Source organism: Balaenoptera musculus, chromosome 5, assembly GCF_009873245.2.
Source record: "Balaenoptera musculus isolate JJ_BM4_2016_0621 chromosome 5, mBalMus1.pri.v3, whole genome shotgun sequence".
NCBI classification, from domain to species: domain Eukaryota; kingdom Metazoa; phylum Chordata; class Mammalia; order Artiodactyla; family Balaenopteridae; genus Balaenoptera; species Balaenoptera musculus.
In genome coordinates this window covers 75,520,564-75,539,140 of record NC_045789.1, presented here as the reverse complement: position 1 = coordinate 75,539,140, position 18,577 = coordinate 75,520,564, and the positions used below count along the sequence as shown (strand labels likewise).

The 18,577-nt window shown below is 41.9% G+C and overlaps 1 protein-coding gene across 1 annotated transcript; it reads left to right on the top strand.

The window, feature by feature from the left end:
* The first annotated feature begins 362 nt into the window (after positions 1–362).
* On the top strand, positions 363–17,007 carry CHRNA9 (cholinergic receptor nicotinic alpha 9 subunit). The gene is made up of 6 exons (XM_036853529.1): positions 363–458; positions 1,776–1,895; positions 2,182–2,327; positions 3,590–3,744; positions 12,067–12,599; positions 16,418–17,007. Exons 1-6 carry the CDS (start codon positions 455–457, stop codon positions 16,957–16,959), a joined length of 1,500 nt encoding a protein of 499 aa, XP_036709424.1. The 5' UTR covers positions 363–454; the 3' UTR covers positions 16,960–17,007.
* The last annotated feature ends 1,570 nt before the right edge of the window (positions 17,008–18,577 follow it).

Sequence of the window (18,577 nt, the reverse complement as noted above, 5' to 3'; positions counted from 1 at the left end):
TACCATTTTTTATTTAAATTTCAAGTGACCAACTGAATGAACTGAGTTAATCAAAAGCAATCAGACTACCAGAGATGATTACTTTCGAGGCAGGTTTCAAGCAGCAGCTGCAGTAGCTAACACCACGTGTTCACTGAGCACTTATTCCCAGGGGCTGTTCTCAGTGATGTGAGGCATCAAAGACATGTAAGACAGAGCGTCTCTCACCATGAGCAGGAGGAGAGGCTGCGTTAGCGTGGGGAGCACACTGGGCTGGGGTGGGGTGGCTTGGAGTCTGTCTCCGGCCAAGTGCTGCTGGAAGGAAGCCATTCGAATCTCTAGACATCAGTTTCCTCGGGAGAAAATGAGGCCTTCAACTCAATTTCAAAAGGACCTTCAGCCTCTGAGATTCCAGAGCCGATGGCTTTTCGGAGGAGGGAGGCCTGTGCGTGGGCACCGGGAACTGTGTCATTTGATGAGTGAGTCAGACTCAGGGCGTCAGAAAAATAACGTCTTCACAATCAACACAAGGGCATAGGCGATTAGGAAACGCACTTAGCTGACGGCTCGAGTGTCTGTTCCATTCGGAGGATATATTCCTGAAGAGGGAGAGGGTGACTCATCAGACGGCTGTAACTTGATGAAGTACAGCTCTCCAATTTCCTTGCTCCTATTCCAGGCAACTGAATGATCTTAATTTGGTTTCCCAAGGCAGTTTCCCCAGGCAAGAGAAGGGACAGGCTGTGGCAACTGGAAACTGACATTCTTTTGTGTGAGCAAAATTAGATCACGTATGAGAAATGACTGAAATTATAAGAAGTAGCATTCAAATGCAAAGCATCCTTAGTAATATCATCATTAGTTATGAATCATTTTCGTGCTGATTTGGTTAGCCTTTGGACCTTTTTTTTTTTTTTTAAGAGCTAGTAAACACTGGGTGACTTGGTAAATATAGAAATTCTGTATCTGCAAAGCTGATCAGAGGTGAAAATTACTAACATTTACATCGTGCTTTACAATTTACAAAGTGCTTCTCTATATAGTATCCCAGTAGCTCTGGGAGACAGGGAATATTATTTTCTCAGTTTCTAGTTCAGGAAAGCTCTGTATTATGAGGGAGGGTTTGGGCTGGCAGTCAAACCTAGGTCTTCCACTCCTAATCCAAATCATAGTGCTGCTGCTTCTGAAGCAAGTGAATGCTCTTCTGCCCCCCATCCACCGGCATACACACACACACACACACACACACACACACACCCCTTCCTGTACAAGATCTGTGCTCAGTGGGACAACTGAATGAGTGGTGAGAAGCAGAGAAGAAACCCAAATGCCAGTTTATTCTGGAGACTGTGGAACTGCTTCTCTTTCCCTCTTCAAAAGCCACTCAAAGTGCATAGGGCCTTTCCAGATGGCTGTCCCATGGCTGGGTCAGTTCAGCTTTCCTTAGTCCCCAGCTGAATCTTCTTGCTGCAGGTGTAGAAAGTGTCCTGTCTGCTTAGGTGGAATCTCAGGGAGTGTCGGACTCCTACCTCTCTTCCCCTGAAAGTTTGGTCTGGATATTCCTGCTGAAGGTAGCTAGGGATGCTCAACCAGGGTGGTGCCCCCAGAACAGCACTGCCTGACCTAACCCACCTGGGGCTCCTGACTTCTCAGCTACTGGAGCTGCCAGTCTCAGATTACCAGTGGGGAGGGATCTCAGGACCTAGGGCCCTACGTGCACTGCAAGCCTGGGCTCTCTGCTGTGCAGAGACAGCGGCAGAGTGGATGCTTTGTGACCAGACCCTTCCCATTCACAGAGAGAGCTGGAAGACTTCACTGCCTGGCTGGGAATTTACAGAGGCTTAGGAAAAAGATGAACTGGCCCCACTTCTGCATCTCCTTTTGCTGGATTTACTTTGCTGCCTCCAGACTGAGAGGTAAGAGGCTGGTGGGCGTGTAACCATTGTCGCTCATCTGGGGCCACTTCTTTGGGTTTTAGGGTGGGCCAGGAAAAAGAACAAATGTTCTAACTGCAAGGAAGTACTTCGTCTTCTTAGTGACTCATACTAATCCTGTAGGGTGGGCCAGAAAAATAACTCCCATTGACCTAGAGCTTGTCCCTAGCTGATGCTAGATTATCCCCAATGCTAGTCCTTGGACTGCTGTTCTTTGCCTTGAAATATACACGACACTGAAGGTTGATCAGGTCCCTCTTTTGAGCAGCTGGAGAAACAGCAGATGGAAAATATGCTCAGAAGTTGTTTAATGACATTTTTGAAGATTATTCCAATGCTCTTCGTCCAGTAGAGGATACAGATAAAGTCCTGAATGTCACGCTCCAGATTACACTTTCTCAGATTAAGGATATGGTGAGTAACATAGTGGTAACTCTGAAATGTTTAGAATGAAACTAACAGTGCTTTCCAAAGGGAATGTCTGAACTGGGAATTTGAGAGAAAGTGAGAACAGAGAGCTCTGTGTGCAAGCTGATGGGAGAAGGGAACTCCAGGGGAAGAAAGCTTTCTACAAAATTAATTTCACTAAATTACCTAATCCTGGCCATTAACACTAACAGTCTTAGATCATCTAAAGAAAGTTGGTTACACATTACATGTTCCATCTCTATGAAATGTGCAAAATCAGCAAAAACATAGAGACAGAAAGCAGAGTAGTAATTGCCAGGGGCTGTGGGAATGATGGGGGAATAGTGATAGACTGCTTGACGGTCATAGGCTTTCTCTTTCGGGGTGACAAAATGTTCTGGAAGTAGAGAATGGTGATGGTTCCACAACATTGTGAATAAACTGAAAGTCGCTGAACTATACACTTTAAAATGGTTAAAGTGGTGAGTTTCATGTAATGTGAATTTTATCCCCATTTTTTAAAAGGTGGTGTTTTTTTAAAAAATTAATTAATTTATTTTTGGCTGCATTGGGTCTTCGTTGCTGAGCGTGGGTTTTCTCTAGTTGCCGCGAGCGGGGGCTACTCTTCTTTCGGGGGCACAGGCTTCTCATTGCGGTGGCTTCTCTTGTTGTGGAGCATGGGCTCTAGGCGCGCGGGCTTCAGTAGTTGTGGCTCGTGGGCTCTAGAGCGCAGGCTCAGTAGTTGTGGCGCACGGGCTTAGTTGCTCCACGGCATGTGGGACCTTCCCGGGCCAGGGCTCGAACCCGTGTCCCCTGCATTGGCAGGCAGATTCTTAACCACTGCGCCACCAGGGGAGCCCAAAAGCTGGTGTTTTAAGATGACTTACCTTATATAATGCTTATATGTGTTTAATTACACGAAGTTATGTAACTTGAAAGACTTTTCTTTGGTACATTATCGATGTTTGCCGAGTTTTTCATTCCAAAGAATCATCGGTTGATCCATTTTCAGAGAAATTTGGGCAGTTGATCCGTGCAGAGATCTGATGATTTAAATATTTGTCCACTTTACATTCCGAACACTAAATCACAGAAAAAAACATGACCCTGGCAGTCAATCAAGGGGATAGACTGGAAAAATTCTCACTTACTTATTGGAAATAGACTAGTGCTCTTGGAATTCCTGTTTTGAAGATGAGTGTTCTAGAGATAAGTGCATTCGGTTGAGATGTTGATGGGATAACGTTATATCTGGGTTCATTGTGCAGGATGAAAGAAATCAAATTCTGACTGCCTATTTGTGGATCCGCCAAATCTGGCACGATGCGTATCTCACGTGGGATCGAGACCAGTATGATGGACTGGACTCCATCAGGATCCCCAGCGACCTGGTGTGGAGGCCGGATATTGTCCTGTATAACAAGTAAGTTCAAGTCAGTAGTTTCTCAGGAATGAATTTATTGATGTAACAGAAAGTAAACATAATGGAAAAGGAATGTTTAAAACATGCATGAAGTTAAGTCTATTCATGTTCCTAGTCCCTGAAGTGAAGGTCATAAAACCTCAGATAATAAAACAATAGGTCATAAAATCTTAGAGTTACGGCCCCCTTTTCAGATGAGAAACTGTATTAGAAGCCATGTTAGTTTTCTAGGGCTACTGTAACAAAGTAGCACATACTGGGTGGCTTAAACGACAGAAATTTATTGTCTCACAGTTCTGGAGGCTAGAAGTGCAAGGTAAAGGTACTGGTAAGGTTGGTTCCTTCTGAGGGCTGTGAGGAAGACTGTTCCCTGTCTCTCCCCTAGCTTCTCGGGTGGTTGCTGGCAATCTTCAGTTTCTTGACTTGTAGAAGCATCACACAATCTCTGCCTTCTTCTTCACATGGTGTTCTCCCTGTGTGTTGTCTGTGTCCATATTTTCCCTTGTATAAGGACACCAGTCTTGTTGAATTAGGTGTTTACACCACACCAGTATGACCTCTTCTAAACTAATTACATCTGCAATGACCCTGTTCCAAATTAGGTCACATTCTGAAGTGCCAGGGGCTAGGATTTCAACATACGACGTTTTCACAGATGCAATTCACCCCTTAACAGTGGTGCTCCCTTGTCTAAGATCATGTATCAAAAATACATGATACTATTAAGATTAAATCAGAATGGGCCTGCTAGAAGCTGGCCTATGGAATTTGGACTTCGTATGGAGTGGAAGATGAACTAGATCATAAGATCACCAGTTGGCCTTTTCCTGGTCCGAGAGCAAGGGGCCTTGGTGAGTGGGTAGGTAAGGTTTAAGTTTCTCAAATTGCAAAGTGTACACGAATCATCTGAGGAACTTGCTAAAGTACAGATTCTGATTCAGGAGGTGTGGGGTAGCGTTTGACGTTCTGCATTTCTATAAGCTCCAGATGGTAATGCTGCTGTTCCATGGATCCCACTTTGAGAAGGAGCCAGATAGCTGTCTCAACTCAGGTCCAGGCGCTCCACCTGTTGTCAAAGGGGCTCCTCTCTCTCTTTTTATTCTGGAACTCAAGTTTCTCAGGGTTGGGAAAGGTTCCTCTTTGAGCAGAGCAATATGAATGAGGAGCAGCTCAGGGGGGACTCTCCTGAGAGCTCAGCCTTCTATTGGACGTGAGTTTCCCTTCAAGAAGCAACTGGTAGGTTGCAGCCTGGATTTTAGTCTCAGTCCTTACTCAGAGAGCTTGTCCAAGGGTCATGACCTCATGAATCATAGCCCTGATGCTGCTGTGCATTCCCCACTCTGGAATGGCGACTCTTCCATACCCCTTCCCAAGCAAGATCACATCCAAGTGCTGGTGCTTTATTCCTCTGGTTCACACCCCCCTCAACACACAGACACACACATACACGTACATAGCAGGCAAGAGAATGAGCCAGGATGTCCGTTACCTTGTCCCACGCACAGGGTGCAGGAGAGTAATCAGAGGATACACTTTACATAGAACAATTACAGCATTCTATAAGTTCAAAATTCTCCCTGGAGAAAAACAGAATGCTGGTTCTCCTTTTCCTCCTGCTTTGATTGACTGAAGCAGTGCCCAGCTCTTACTGAAACACTTCTTTCCGAGCTGGCATGACCTAAGTTAAGCCTACCCCAGTCCCGCTTTATCAGAGAAGCCAGTTATGCACTCATGAGCTCACACAAACCTGCTGTGGCTTTGGTAAATTTTGTCCCCGTTCTCCGTCCTTTCTCCCCCAGATCGCTGGCTTTGAGAAGTGTGAGTTCTGGTCCCCTTTTCTTACACACACAGACCCTTTTCACCACACTGATTCATCAACTCTTTTCTTTTCCTCTGGATTGACTCTTTAGTCTTTTTTCCCCTCCTATCATGGACAGTTCTGTTTTGGATCCTCTATTTTCCTGTGTGTTCTCCTTCTCAGTAACATCAGAGTTTTACTATTCAGAGGAAACCCTAAATGTACTTATGGTTGGATGTCATTTGCATTCCTTTAAACAACTGAAATGAGAGTAGAAGAGAGTTAGAGGATCAGGCAAAGGAGGGACCCCAGTCCTTTGGGGTCCCCAGGAAGGACCCTGACCCTGGTCCTTCTAACTGAATCCCTGGACCTGCAGAATCTTCTGCTCCCTGATATAATATAAATACTTCTCAGAAGCTGGTACAGAAACTTGTAGACCACAAAATGGGCTTCCTGAGTGGTGGTAGGGAGAATAAAGAGGGGTATAAGGCAGGTGATCCAGTCATGTGTGACAAAGATAGTTTGGGCAGGAAGATGCTTAACATCTAGATTCACCATTGGTGCCTGAATCCATGGGTTAGACTTGCTGAGGAGTGATCAGGATGGTCCTGGGCCTGGAAGCTATTTCATAGGAGGAGCAGTCAAATTTATTGATGCTTAGTTTGGAAGAGAGAGGTCCTTAGGAAGACTTGATGGCTGTCATAGGCAATCATAGGAAAAATAAGGTAGAGAAAAAAGAGAAAATTCCTCCAGAGGACAAAACCCAAAACAATGAGTAGAAGTTAAAGGGTTTTTTAATTGCATTTTAATGCAATTTAAAAAAAATAACTAATAATTTGAATAATGAATTTTCCCAAGAGGTAGTGAGCTCTTTAACAATATAATGACTCAAGCAGATATTGGCTGTTACCAAGTCAGTAAAGGAATAAGTAAATTGGGCCTTAAAGTTCTGGTGAGGTTGTTTAGTATAGGTATATGGCCAATATAATGGTTAGTATAAGAGGGTGCAAGGATTCCTGACATTTTTAGATTAGGTAAAGAGTGGATTACAGAAATTTCAGAAGTGTGTTGATTATGAGAGAGTTTTAATGGTTGGATTTTAATGGACCGGTTTAATACTTGGATTTTAGACCTAGTGAGAAATTGGGTATCCTGTTGTACTCAGAAAGATTTGTCTACAATTTAGCTTTAAGTTCTGCTTAAGTAGCTTAGAGAATTGAAAGGATGGAAAAATTGTAAGATGAGATTGGATATACATATGTCAAATTTTATCAAATTGTATACTTTAAATGTATGTAATTTATTGTATGCCAATCATACATCAATAAAGCTCCTTAAAAAGAAAAAAAAAAGATGAGATTGGATATAAAGGAGGCAGAAGAGGAACAGGTTTGGAGAAAAAGATGATGAGCTTGGTGTGAGACCTGTTCAGTTTGGGAGACCAAAGGAACAGAGGAGACAAACAACAAAGAGATTGCAAAGGCAAGTTTTAAGCCTGGAAAGAAGGTCATGGCTAGAGCTATCAAAAGCCCTTTAAGCCCTTATAGAACTGCTCAAGGAGGGAAAGAAAATAGCTGAGGATAAAGTTGGAGAATTTCTTCATTGAAGAAATTTACGGAGAACATTCAGAAGAAATGGTTAAAGGGGTAGAAGGAGAACTGAGAGAATTGCCTCATAGAAACCAAGGGAAGAAAGGATGTCTAGGAACAACTCACAGCGTGAAGTGCTTGGGAAGGGTTGACAGACTCTTAGAAGAGTCTTTAGATTTGCCCATTTGCAAGTTATGAGTGACCTTTGAAAGAGCACACTTTGAAAGTTGGGAAGAAGCCAAATTGCAAGAATACAAGCAAGATGGGGAAGTGAAAGCAGCATGCATCAATTACTCTTGAGAGCGTGTGCAGAAAGAGAGGAGAGAGGTGGGAGGGGCCTGGGAGGAAGGGAAGTTGGTAGGGAGACTTGGGAACAGAGTTGGGAAGGGATTAGAGGAGCCAGAGAGAATAAGAGAGACCAAGAGAGGTGAAATCCTGAAAGAGACTTGGAAGGAAAGAAGTCACAGTACAAGAAGAGAAGTTAGCCTTGAAAAGAAAGAGAGAGACTTCTTTTTTTTTTTTTTTTTAATAAATTTATTTATTTATTTATTTTTGGCTGCGTTGGGTCTTCATTGTGGTGCGTGGGCTTTTCATTGCGGTGGCTTCTCTTGTTGCAGAGCACGGGCTGTAGGCGCACAGGCTTCAGTAGTTGTGGCATGCGGGCTCAGCAGTTGTGGCTCACAGGCTCTAGAGAGCAGGCTCAGTAGTTGTGGTGCCCGGGCTTAGTTGCTCCGTGGCATGTGGGATCTTCCTGGACCAGGGCTCGAACCCGTGTCCCCTGCATTGGCAGGCGGATTCTTAACCACTGCGCCACCAGGGAAGCCCGAGAGGGACTTCTTTTTGACATGGAAGGGAAGATAAGGGAGACACATGAAAGACGGAGACATTGGAGATGGGAAAAAGGGTGGATTGTGGGACTGAGTAAAGAGACAAGCCTATGTCGAGGTTCCAGGCACTGTCTGGTACCAGAAAAACTGGCTGATTCTCACTGTTCTCTCCTTCACCAGCCCACACTTCTCCAGTTCTGGGGATCTGGCTTACAGCCCCTGCTGGGAAAGGTCTTTCTGCTCAAGTGCGAAGCTGAAGTCAGCTCAGTCTTTGATCAGGGGAGAAGGGACTGCCTGAAGGGCACTAAGTGTTGGAGGAAAGGGAAGATAAGAGGAAAACAATTTAAATAATCTCTTAGGGTCATGTTATTGAACGCTGCCCTCTCGACCTCCATTTTGAAATTTTGTCCCTGTAATTTTTTTCATTTTCTAGTTGGGAAAATGGAACCCAGTTAGAAACAGAGGGAAGGGAAAGAGAAGAAACGCATATGTTTTGGACACTTACTATGTGTCAGGCAGTGAATTGGGGCTCTACATAGTGTGGTAGACAAAATAATTGCCCCCAGAGTGTCCCCATCCCAATCCCTGAAGTCTGTGAATATGTCACCTTACATGGCAAAAGGGACTTTGCAGGTGTGATTAAATTAAGGATCTGAGAGGAGATTACCCTGCTGGGGCCAATGGAAACAATCTTACAAGTCCTTATAAGAGAGAGAGGTGGGAGGGTCAGATGCCACAAAGGAAGCAGAGATCAGAGTGATGGAAGGAGGGAGCCCTAAACCAAAGAATGCAGGCAGCCTCTAGAAGCTGGAAAAGGCAAGGAAATGGACTCTCCTTTAGAGCCTCTGGAAAGAATGCAGCCCTGCCTAAACCTTGATTTTTGGATTTTTGACCTCTAAAACTGTAGAGATGCTAAATTTGTATTATTTTAAGACACTTGGTTTGTGGTAATTTTTTACAGCAGCAATAAAAAATTAATAGATTAGTTATTTACTTAATATAACATTTAAAAAGAAACCTTAAGGTATGATAACCTCTACTTTTACAGGTGCGTGATAGAAATGTTACTTGCTCAAGGTTACAAAACCTGACCAAGATTTTAACCCAAATCTCTCTGTGATATTTCTGTGATGTCATTGCTACTTTCTAAAGGAGAATGAACCGTACTAATTCAATCAACCCACTTACCTACCCACTTACCTTTCTTTGTTAAATCCTTCTTCTGTGCAAGGCATTCAGTCATGTGTTGAGGGGTTAGGATTTTAAGACTCAGTCTCTGACCTCAATGAACAGTACAATAAGGAATGTATGTAAAATGTAAGCCCCTCATAACACAGAAATAAAGTGCCAGAGCCCTTCAAAGGTGAAGGGATTTCATCAGACTGGAGGGGCAGGCGGGGCTTCTCAGAGGTGTGGGCATCTGAGCTGTCTTGAAGGATGTATTAGATTTATACTTGCAGAAAGTGGGGCGGGTATTATAGATAGAAGAAAGAGTTTGAGTAAAGGAGAGACATTCACAGTATCTGTTAGGGTTTCAGCCTTGATTGGTGGTGTGCGAGTGAAGGAGACCAGTGGGAGACATCAGAGACCAGTAGGAGGCTACAGAGTGGGATGGGAGTAGATCATGGAACATCTAAGACACTGAGCTTAGGAGGTTTGGAAGTATTTGGTCGGCCATAGGAAACCAGTGCAAGAGCTGAGCTGTAAAAAGATGTGATCAGAGAAACCAGGAAGATAAAACAAGATATTGGTCATGAAGTAATTAAATAGTAATGTCTTTAAACTCCTCCTGAGTAGCTGGGGTGATGTTTTCAGACAGTGGGCTCCTTTGCCCTCTGGCTTCTGGTTGAGTTGGGCCAATGAGAAGCACCAGTGAGCAACTGGAGGGAGAAAAGGGAGTGAGGTTAGGGCATGTGTTCCCTTGCTCTCTTCCTATAGAGTTATTATCTTTGGCTTTCTGTGTCCCTTGACAGAAAGGTATAACTCCTATCATGGTGACCCTCTTATGCAAGTCTTTCCTTCCAGGTCTTGGTTATTGCACCTTCCCTTCACCACTTCGGGCCCAGGAATGGTAATAGCTCTGCTGTTACTAGCCCTGGAGTGGTTGCCCTACACCTTATCCATACCTTTGTAAATAGTCCCTGCATTAAACACTCCTCAAATTATCTAATTTGAGTGGGCCATCCACTTTCTGCAGGGACCATGACTAATACAATTGTTCTAGCTCCAGATAGATTCTCTGACCCCGAGATCTCTTACACCAAAGAAGGTAGGATGGGTGAGTTCCCATCCTCCAGTTCTCACTTCTCGTATAGCTAACTATATATATATTTCTCATTGTTACAGAGGGTAGGTTCAGGCATTTTCAAAATATTCATTTTGTTCTCTTCACAAGACCACATTAAAGATCCCCTCTCTAGACCTCCATTAAAAATCGAGTGCCACAATTCAGCTGTAATGCTCTGATTAGAGTGGACCCAATCAGACCATTACAGTTAATATTGTGGTACCTAAATTTTAATAAGTAGGAAAAAAACTTTTAAAACATGCCAGTTCTTTGATCTAACACACCCTCTTCTAGCAATTTAACCTAAGGAAAGAGTCAGTGGATAAACGCAACAATTTGACTGCAGAGATGTTTACTGTGGCATTGCTTGTAAATGTAAAAACTGGAAACAACCATAATGTTGAAAATAGGTGAATTGGTTAAATAACTATGGCACATCTCTATAATGGAATGTAATTGAATACCATTTAGCCACAAAAATAAAGTTGCAAAAGAATATGAACAGATGATCATATATGTTTTTAAACTGTCTCAATTTTTTTTTGTAAATTAACTTTTTTATTTTGAGATAATTTTACAGAAAAGTTGCAAAGACGGTACAGAGTTCTTGTTTATTCTTCACCCAGTTTCCCTTAATGTTACATCTTATGTAACCATAGTACATTTGTCAAGACTAATACAATACTATTAACTAAACTACAGACTTTATTTGGACTTCACCAGTTTTTCCACTAATGTATTTTTCTGTTCCAGAATCTAATTCAGCAAACCACATTACATTTAGCCATAATATATTTTGTAGGGAAAAAATTGTAAGGAACACTTGGAAAAACGTGCATTAAAATATTAACAGAAACATATCAGTTGAGGCTGTAAGCATTAGAAACTGACTTTGTCTACCTTGTGACAAAAGGAATTTGTTGGAAAGATATAGTACAGCTCACTGAATTAAAGGAAAAAAAATCAATGACCAGGCCTTGGAAAGGACAAACCAGGACTACTCTACAGTTCAAGACAGTGGGGAATATTGAGCTTTTTAAAAAAAAAAAATTAATTAATTGACTTTTATAGGGAGCCATCACCAAGTGTGACTCTTTTTGGTCTTCGGGTCACTCTGCTTAAGATCTAAACTGCAGGGAGAGTGAATCACTTGGACCTAGCTCGGGTCACACAGCCAGCCCCTGGCCAAGGGTGGCTGAGGAACCTTGATCATTGTTTCATCTGCCTTACGATGGTCATGGAGAAAGAGTCATTCCCCAAAGTGAAACAGAAATTCTGTACCCCCAAGATGTCAGGCATAAATGTTGATAAAGCAAAAAGAAGTTATATCTAGAATAAATTATTATCTCTTAGATTATGGGTGAATGATTTTTTTCTCTGTGTTTTTCAAATGTTCTACAGTAAACATGTACAACTCTTTCAACAGCAACAAAAAGTTACTTTAATATTCTTGTGCCCACAGTTAACAAAATCAGGTAAGCAGAGCCCCCCTGTTAGATTTTAGCCTCGTTTACTTTTTTTCTGGATGTTTGAATCATTATACCTGGACCAAGAGAGTGGCACTGGGAATGGAGAGGAAGGGGCATAAGGCAGAGATGCTTTAAAGAAAGAATCCAAGAGAACTCGGCCCTAACTATTCACAGGAAATGGAGAAGAAGAGCAAATTAGAGTTGATTCCAGACTTTCAAGCCAGGGTAAAAGGAATGGTGATCCATTGCCCAGACACTGAAGTGATGCGCACAGGGCGGTGAGCTATCGGGGGTAAGGAGTTTGGTGAGTTGTCCTGGCGAGCAGCTCTCATTTTCCTCCTCTGACCTGCAGAGCTGATGATGAATCTTCTGAGCCTGTGAACACCAACGTGGTCCTGCGGTATGATGGGCTCATCACCTGGGATGCACCAGCCATCACCAAAAGCTCCTGTGTGGTGGATGTCACCTACTTCCCCTTTGATAATCAGCAGTGCAACCTGACCTTTGGTTCCTGGACCTACAATGGCAATCAGGTGGACATATTCAACGCCCTGGACAGCGGAGACCTCTCCGACTTCATCGAAGATGTGGAGTGGGAGGTGCATGGCATGCCTGCTGTGAAGAATGTGATCTCCTATGGCTGCTGCTCTGAGCCTTACCCGGACGTGACATTCACTCTCCTTCTGAAGAGGCGGTCCTCTTTCTATATCGTCAACCTCCTCATCCCATGTGTCCTCATATCTTTTCTGGCTCCCTTGAGTTTTTATCTCCCAGCAGCCTCTGGGGAAAAGGTCTCCCTGGGAGTGACCATACTGTTGGCCATGACTGTATTTCAGCTCATGGTGGCAGAGATCATGCCAGCCTCAGAAAATGTCCCTCTGATAGGTGAGTTCAAGTGTCTTACACTTTGAGTCAGCACTGTGGTAACTGGGGTTGTATCTGTATCTTTAAACTCCTAACAATGACGTCAACTTCAGACTCAGCACAGGCTGTCACATACTTCATTTGGTGTCTTCAGTTGGCATCTTTGAAAAGAGACGTGGCTGTTGGAAACAAAGCTGGTCTTGCTGTCTCCAGGTTTACCCAAAAGAGGAATGAGAGCAATATGGTTTAGAGCAGTGGTTCTCACAGTATGGTCTCTGGACCCACGGCATTAGCATCATTTTAGAAATGCAAATTCTCAGGGCCCACCCTAGACCTACTTAATTAGAAACTCTGGGGGTAAAGCCTGGCAAACTGTTTTTAAAAGCTTTCTAGGGCTTCCCTGGTGGCGCAGTGGTTGAGAATCTGCCTGCCAATGCAGGGGACACGGGTTCGAGCCCTGGTCTGGGAAGATCCCACATGCCGCGGAGCAACTGGGCCCGTGAGCCACAACTACTGAGCCTGCGCGTCTGGAGCCTGTGCTCCACAACAAGAGAGGCCGCGATAGTGAGAGGCCCGCGCACCGCAATGAAGAGTGGCCCCCGCTTGCCACAACTAGAGAAGGCCCTCGCACAGAAACGAAGACCCAACACAGCCATAAATAAATAAAAATAAATAAATTAAAAAAAAAATAAAACAAACACAGAGGCCCCCCATCACTGCTCATGAAACCATTGTTTAAAAAAAAAAAAAAAAAAAAGATACCCAAAAAAAAAAAAAAAAAAGCTTTCTAGGTGATTTCGATGAGCTTTTTGTTTAAGTCTAAAAACCACTGGCTTATAGATTAAAACCCTGATTTTGAAGTCAAAGAAATCTGCGTTTGAACTCTGACTTCACTCATTCTTTGATCAGCGTTAAGAGAGTTACTTAATCTTTGAATCTCTACTTCTTCATCTGCAAAATTTGTGTAATTGCTACCTCATTGTGCCACTGCTTAACACAGAGCCTGGCATATGGTGAGGACTGAGAGAAAAGTCACTATTATTATCACGTCACAAGGGATTTCTTCTTGGGAAGAGTGATAAACGTGCTGGAAATGATGAGCTGGATTTTTAAGCCTGCCGTCTACCCCTGATAGAATAATTCTCAACCTTTACTGGGTATAGTAGACGTGGGAGAGCTTGTTAAAAATGCAGGTTCCGGGGCTTCCCTGGTGGCGCAGTGGTTGAGAATCTGCCTGCCAATGCAGGGGACACGGGTTCGAGTCCTGGTCTGGGAAGATCCCACATGCCGCGGAGCAACTGGGCCTGTGAGCCACAACTACTGAGCCTGCACATCTGGAGCCTGTGCTCTGCAACAAGAGAGGCCGTGACAGTGAGAGGCCCTTGCACCGCGATGAAGAGTGGCCCCCGCTCGCTGCAACTGGAGAAAGCCCTCGCACAGAAACGAAGACCCAACACAGCCATAAATAAATAAATAAATAATAATTTAAAAAATTAAAAAAAAAATGCAGGTTCCTACACCCAAAGAGGTTGTTTTTCTTTTTAAGCAATCTTGGGCAAGATTTGGGAATCTGATGTGATTCTCAGTAGAACACATTTTCAAAAGTTTGCAATAATGAAATTTCCCTCTACGGGAAGGAGTGTAGACTGTGGCTGCCATCGCTGCTTCCCCTTTCCTTTACCTCCCTCGCTCTGAGATCCCTCCTAACACCTTTAATACCTACTTCCTGCCACCAAGGATAACACCCACATCAATACATCTATCTCAATGACTTGCTGTTGTAATAGATGCTTATGAGAATCAGAAGCTAGACCTAATTTTTAGTTCTTTAATGTAATCAATGAGGAGAAATTTCAGAACACCAGGAGACTTAGAAAGCAATGTAAAAGGGATATTGTACTGCCCTTTTACCCTCTCCTGTATCCAGTATTACCCAGGATTTAGACGTTACTACATTGGTTTCTCTGTTTGGAGATCTCTTCCTTGTTACGTCTCTCCCAGCAACACCTCCCCCCCCACACACACACACTCATGTACACCTTTTTGAGAAATAGTCACAGAAGGTTCTCTCCTTTCTCACCACCACTAATAAAGAGGAAGAGGTTTATTGGTACTTTTATCACCTCTCTTGAGGCAGAAATGATTGACAGTGACAACATCTAATAATAACCCTGTTTGAGGCAAGATCAATTGACAGATCCCTCTCTCTTCTTTAGCAGTAAGATTCAAAGGCAAGCTGGATCAATTTCTGAAGAAAGATGTCTCAGAACATGTCTCAAGAATTTTAGAAGCATTACTTTTTCTGTTTCTGTGATAATATGAAATGTATCTTTTTCGGAAGGGTGCACACAGATCTTGAGAACTTTATTAATAGTCACAATTTGTTATTTGTAGCACCTATGAAATAGAGTTCCAATCTCACAGAAGTGTGTTTAAGTTTCCTGCATCAAGTGTAACATTTGATCCAGGCTTTTGGCCCACAGCCTTGACAATGTTAAGAAAGATTCCATTTATTTTTAGTTTACTCAAAGCTTTTAACAAATAATAAACAGATGATAATCATTATCAAATGCATTGTCTTCATCTGTTAAGATCGTTGTGTGAGTTTTTTTTCTTTTCCCCCATTAAGTTAGTGAATTATATTACAGTTTTCTGATGTTGAACTAAACTCTTCTTTATCATGATGAATTATCAATTAAAGACACCGTAGGATTTAGTTAGCCAATGATTTTTATAGGACTTTCTCAAATGTGTCTATAAATGAAATGGCCTTAATATTTCCTTTCTTGCTATTTTTGGAACCAAGCCTGAATTTACTTCATAAAATGAGATTTTCTAGGCAGTTTTCCGTCTTTTCTATTTTTGGAACAACTTGCATAAGATATGAGTTATCTGTTCCTTAAAAATATGGTGAAACTCACCTGTTAAACCTTTTGGCTCTAGAGCTTTTTGGAAGGTGGGTGGGTAGAGGTATTTGGTTAATTCCTATTTCTATTCAAGTGTTCTTTCTTCTTACACTAAGTTTGACATCTTTTATATTTGTATAAATTTCATCTAGGTTTTCAAATGTATTATACAGCTATTTGTAATATTATTTTATTGTTTTCTAAATTTCTATTCTCTTATTTTTTTCTTTTACATCCCTTTTTCTTTCTTTCTCCCACCTCTATTCCATGAGTGGCCTCATCAAAGATTTATCAATTTTATTACACTTTTCAAAAAGCTTGCTTTTGGTTTTGTTCATCTTCTAGGTTCTTTGTTCTACATTTCAGAAATTTGTACCCTCATCTTTACTGTTTCCTTCCTTAATTTTCCTTTTTCATGAATATTTGCTTTACGCAATCACGTGTTAAAGACTGATAGTGACACAGTGTCTCCTTTCTTCCCCAATGGTAATGAGCTTTCATATTAACAAGGTCCAAAGACAATTCTGAGAACTGACCAAGATCATTCATTGTTTATTTATTTGTTCGTTGAAAGTGGAAGTTTTTCACAACATGACCTCAGCAAAAATTTACAAACCTTTTAACTCAGGGCAAGGGACAGTGCTGAAAACTTTTCCTGTATTTTCTCAGTTAAGCCTCATCATAGTCCTATGAGTTAGATACTAATATTATAGTCATTTTATTAAGAAGGAAGCTGAGGGTTACCAGAATTATATAACTTGCTCTAGGTCACAAGTCTAGTGAGTGACAGAGCTGGGATTTGAACCCAGTTTTATTCAAAAGTCTATAATAGCAAACATTAGTGTATACAGCTTCCTTAGAAAAGGTGTTTGTTTCTTTTTGAGCCAAACACAAGGACAGTTTTACACTAACTTGCTTGTTGTTATTTTCCAGGCAAATACTACATAGCCACAATGGCCTTGATCACAGCCTCCACTGCCTTGACCATCATGGTGATGAATATCCACTTCTGCGGGGCTGAGGCCCGGCCAGTGCCACACTGGGCCAGGGTAGTCATCCTGAAATACATGTCTAGGATCTTGTTTGTCTACGATGTGGGTGAGAGCTGCCTTAGCCCCCGCCAAGACAGGGAGCAGGACCAGCTCACGAAGGTTTACGACAACCTTCCAGAGGCTAATCTGAAGACGACCAGAAATAAAGACCTTCCCAGAAAGAAGGAAATGAACAAACTCTTAAAGGATGACTTGAGGTACCAGGGTGAAAACCCGCAGGATGTTGACAGTGACTGTGCACAGTACAAAGTGCTGACGAGGAATATCGAATACATTGCCAAATGCCTCAAAGACCATAGGGCCACCAATACCAAGGGCAGCGAATGGAAAAAGGTTGCAAAAGTCATAGACCGATTCTTCATGTGGATTTTTTTTATTATGGTGTTTGTGATGACTATTTTGATCATAGCAAGAGCAGATTAGTGAGCATTTGGTGTGTGGGAATAAATCAATAAAATTCCCCTGTGATCTACTCTAATGTTCTTCCAAATTAGAAACACCTATATCTATATATACACAAATATATATAAATTAGGATTTATGTTGTCTTTACTTTTTGTTTTCAACTTCAGATCAATATTATAGCTATCTGTCAGGTTAAATCAAGCAGGAGGTCCAAAATTTCAAGGGCAGGAAAACGGAGGAAATAGAGAAGGACCCCTTTTATAACCTACCAGAGTGGTAGGTGTCTGGCTTCTAGATCACACAATTATTCTCTCCTTTAGCAGTACAGATAAAAAAGCACACTACATTCCATTTAAAATTCAAAGCAAAACAAAAGAAACTCATTTTCCCCTTAGTCCCTATTAGAACATGCTTTTTAAAAAAGGAAAATAGTGATATATTCCTTAGGGTAATTTAAGTCTCACTGTTACCTTTCTCAGGCTTGGTGCATTTCAAGCCATATCTCAAATGATGGAATAAAAAATTTTGTCCCATATAAAGGTCTAAGGATCGGTGACTTAATGGGGAAGAGAGTTTTCTTTGTAATGATGATGTCATATATGTCAGTTATATTTTATATAAACCTTAAAGATGAAGTCATGCCGGCATTTACTCTTGGATTTAAATAAGATCATCAGCAAACTGGGCTTATTTATTCATTCATTCAATTATTCACCAAACATTTATTTTCTCCTACATATAATAAAGCTGCATGATTCACATCTGCAATGGGTGTCATAGCAAATCTTATGCATAAGTCTGACCCTTTTTGATCTTCACTACAATTCTGTTAAGTGGGCAGGTATTTCTAGTCATCCTTCTCAGAGGAAGAAGCTGTGTCAGAGGAAGGTGGGTGTAAGTGACCTACCTCCACATCCAACTAAGCGGCGTATAGAGCTGGGAATAAACCCTTAGCACTGTGAGTTCAGGCCACGTCTGCTAAAACCACACTGCTTTTGGCCATGACAGATCATGATTTAGGATAGTTGTGACTGAGGGATTCTCATTCTTAATTCTGAATTTCTGCCCTAAATTTCTTCCTGTGCTTCTCCACTTTTTTCCTACTTTCAGTCAAATGTCTTCAAATTCCCTTACTCCCATCTTGATTAAAATGATCTGAGTACAACTACCCATTCCCTAACTGCCAACTCCTCAACTATTCTTTTACCAATTAAAACAAATAAACAAATAAACAAATGAACAGAAGTGGAGAGAAGACAAGCGTTAACCTAGAAAAGAGAGGATGATATTTGGTTTAAACATATAGACATTGTTTTTTATTCTTTTGTCTACTTATTCATAAAATATTTATTGTGTACCTACTAAATACTGAGTGCTAAGTCAGCCTTGAAGGAAACAAATACAAAACATGCTTTCAACTCTCTGGTTTCTCATATGGTACTCATATGTAGTTCAGTAGAGGAGACAGTCAAGAAAATAGAAGAATATAGCGTAAAAGTGCTATCATAGAAGCATGGACAAAATGCCACAGGAACAATGATGATTAATCTGTTTGAGGGAAAGCCTGGGAAAGACTTTGTACAGGTGTAACATCTGAGCTGGGCTTTGAAGGATGAGTAGGTGTTTGCTAGACAGA

What these genes read in the sequence shown, in the direction of transcription:
- CHRNA9 (XM_036853529.1), top strand. An exon ending in TGCTGCCTCCAGACTGAGAG is followed by an intron (nt 1,896 to 2,181) that starts GTAAGAGGCTGG and finishes TCTTTTGAGCAG; the next exon opens with CTGGAGAAACAGCAGATGGA. An exon ending in GATATTGTCCTGTATAACAA is followed by an intron (nt 3,745 to 12,066) that starts GTAAGTTCAAGT and finishes TCTGACCTGCAG; the next exon opens with AGCTGATGATGAATCTTCTG.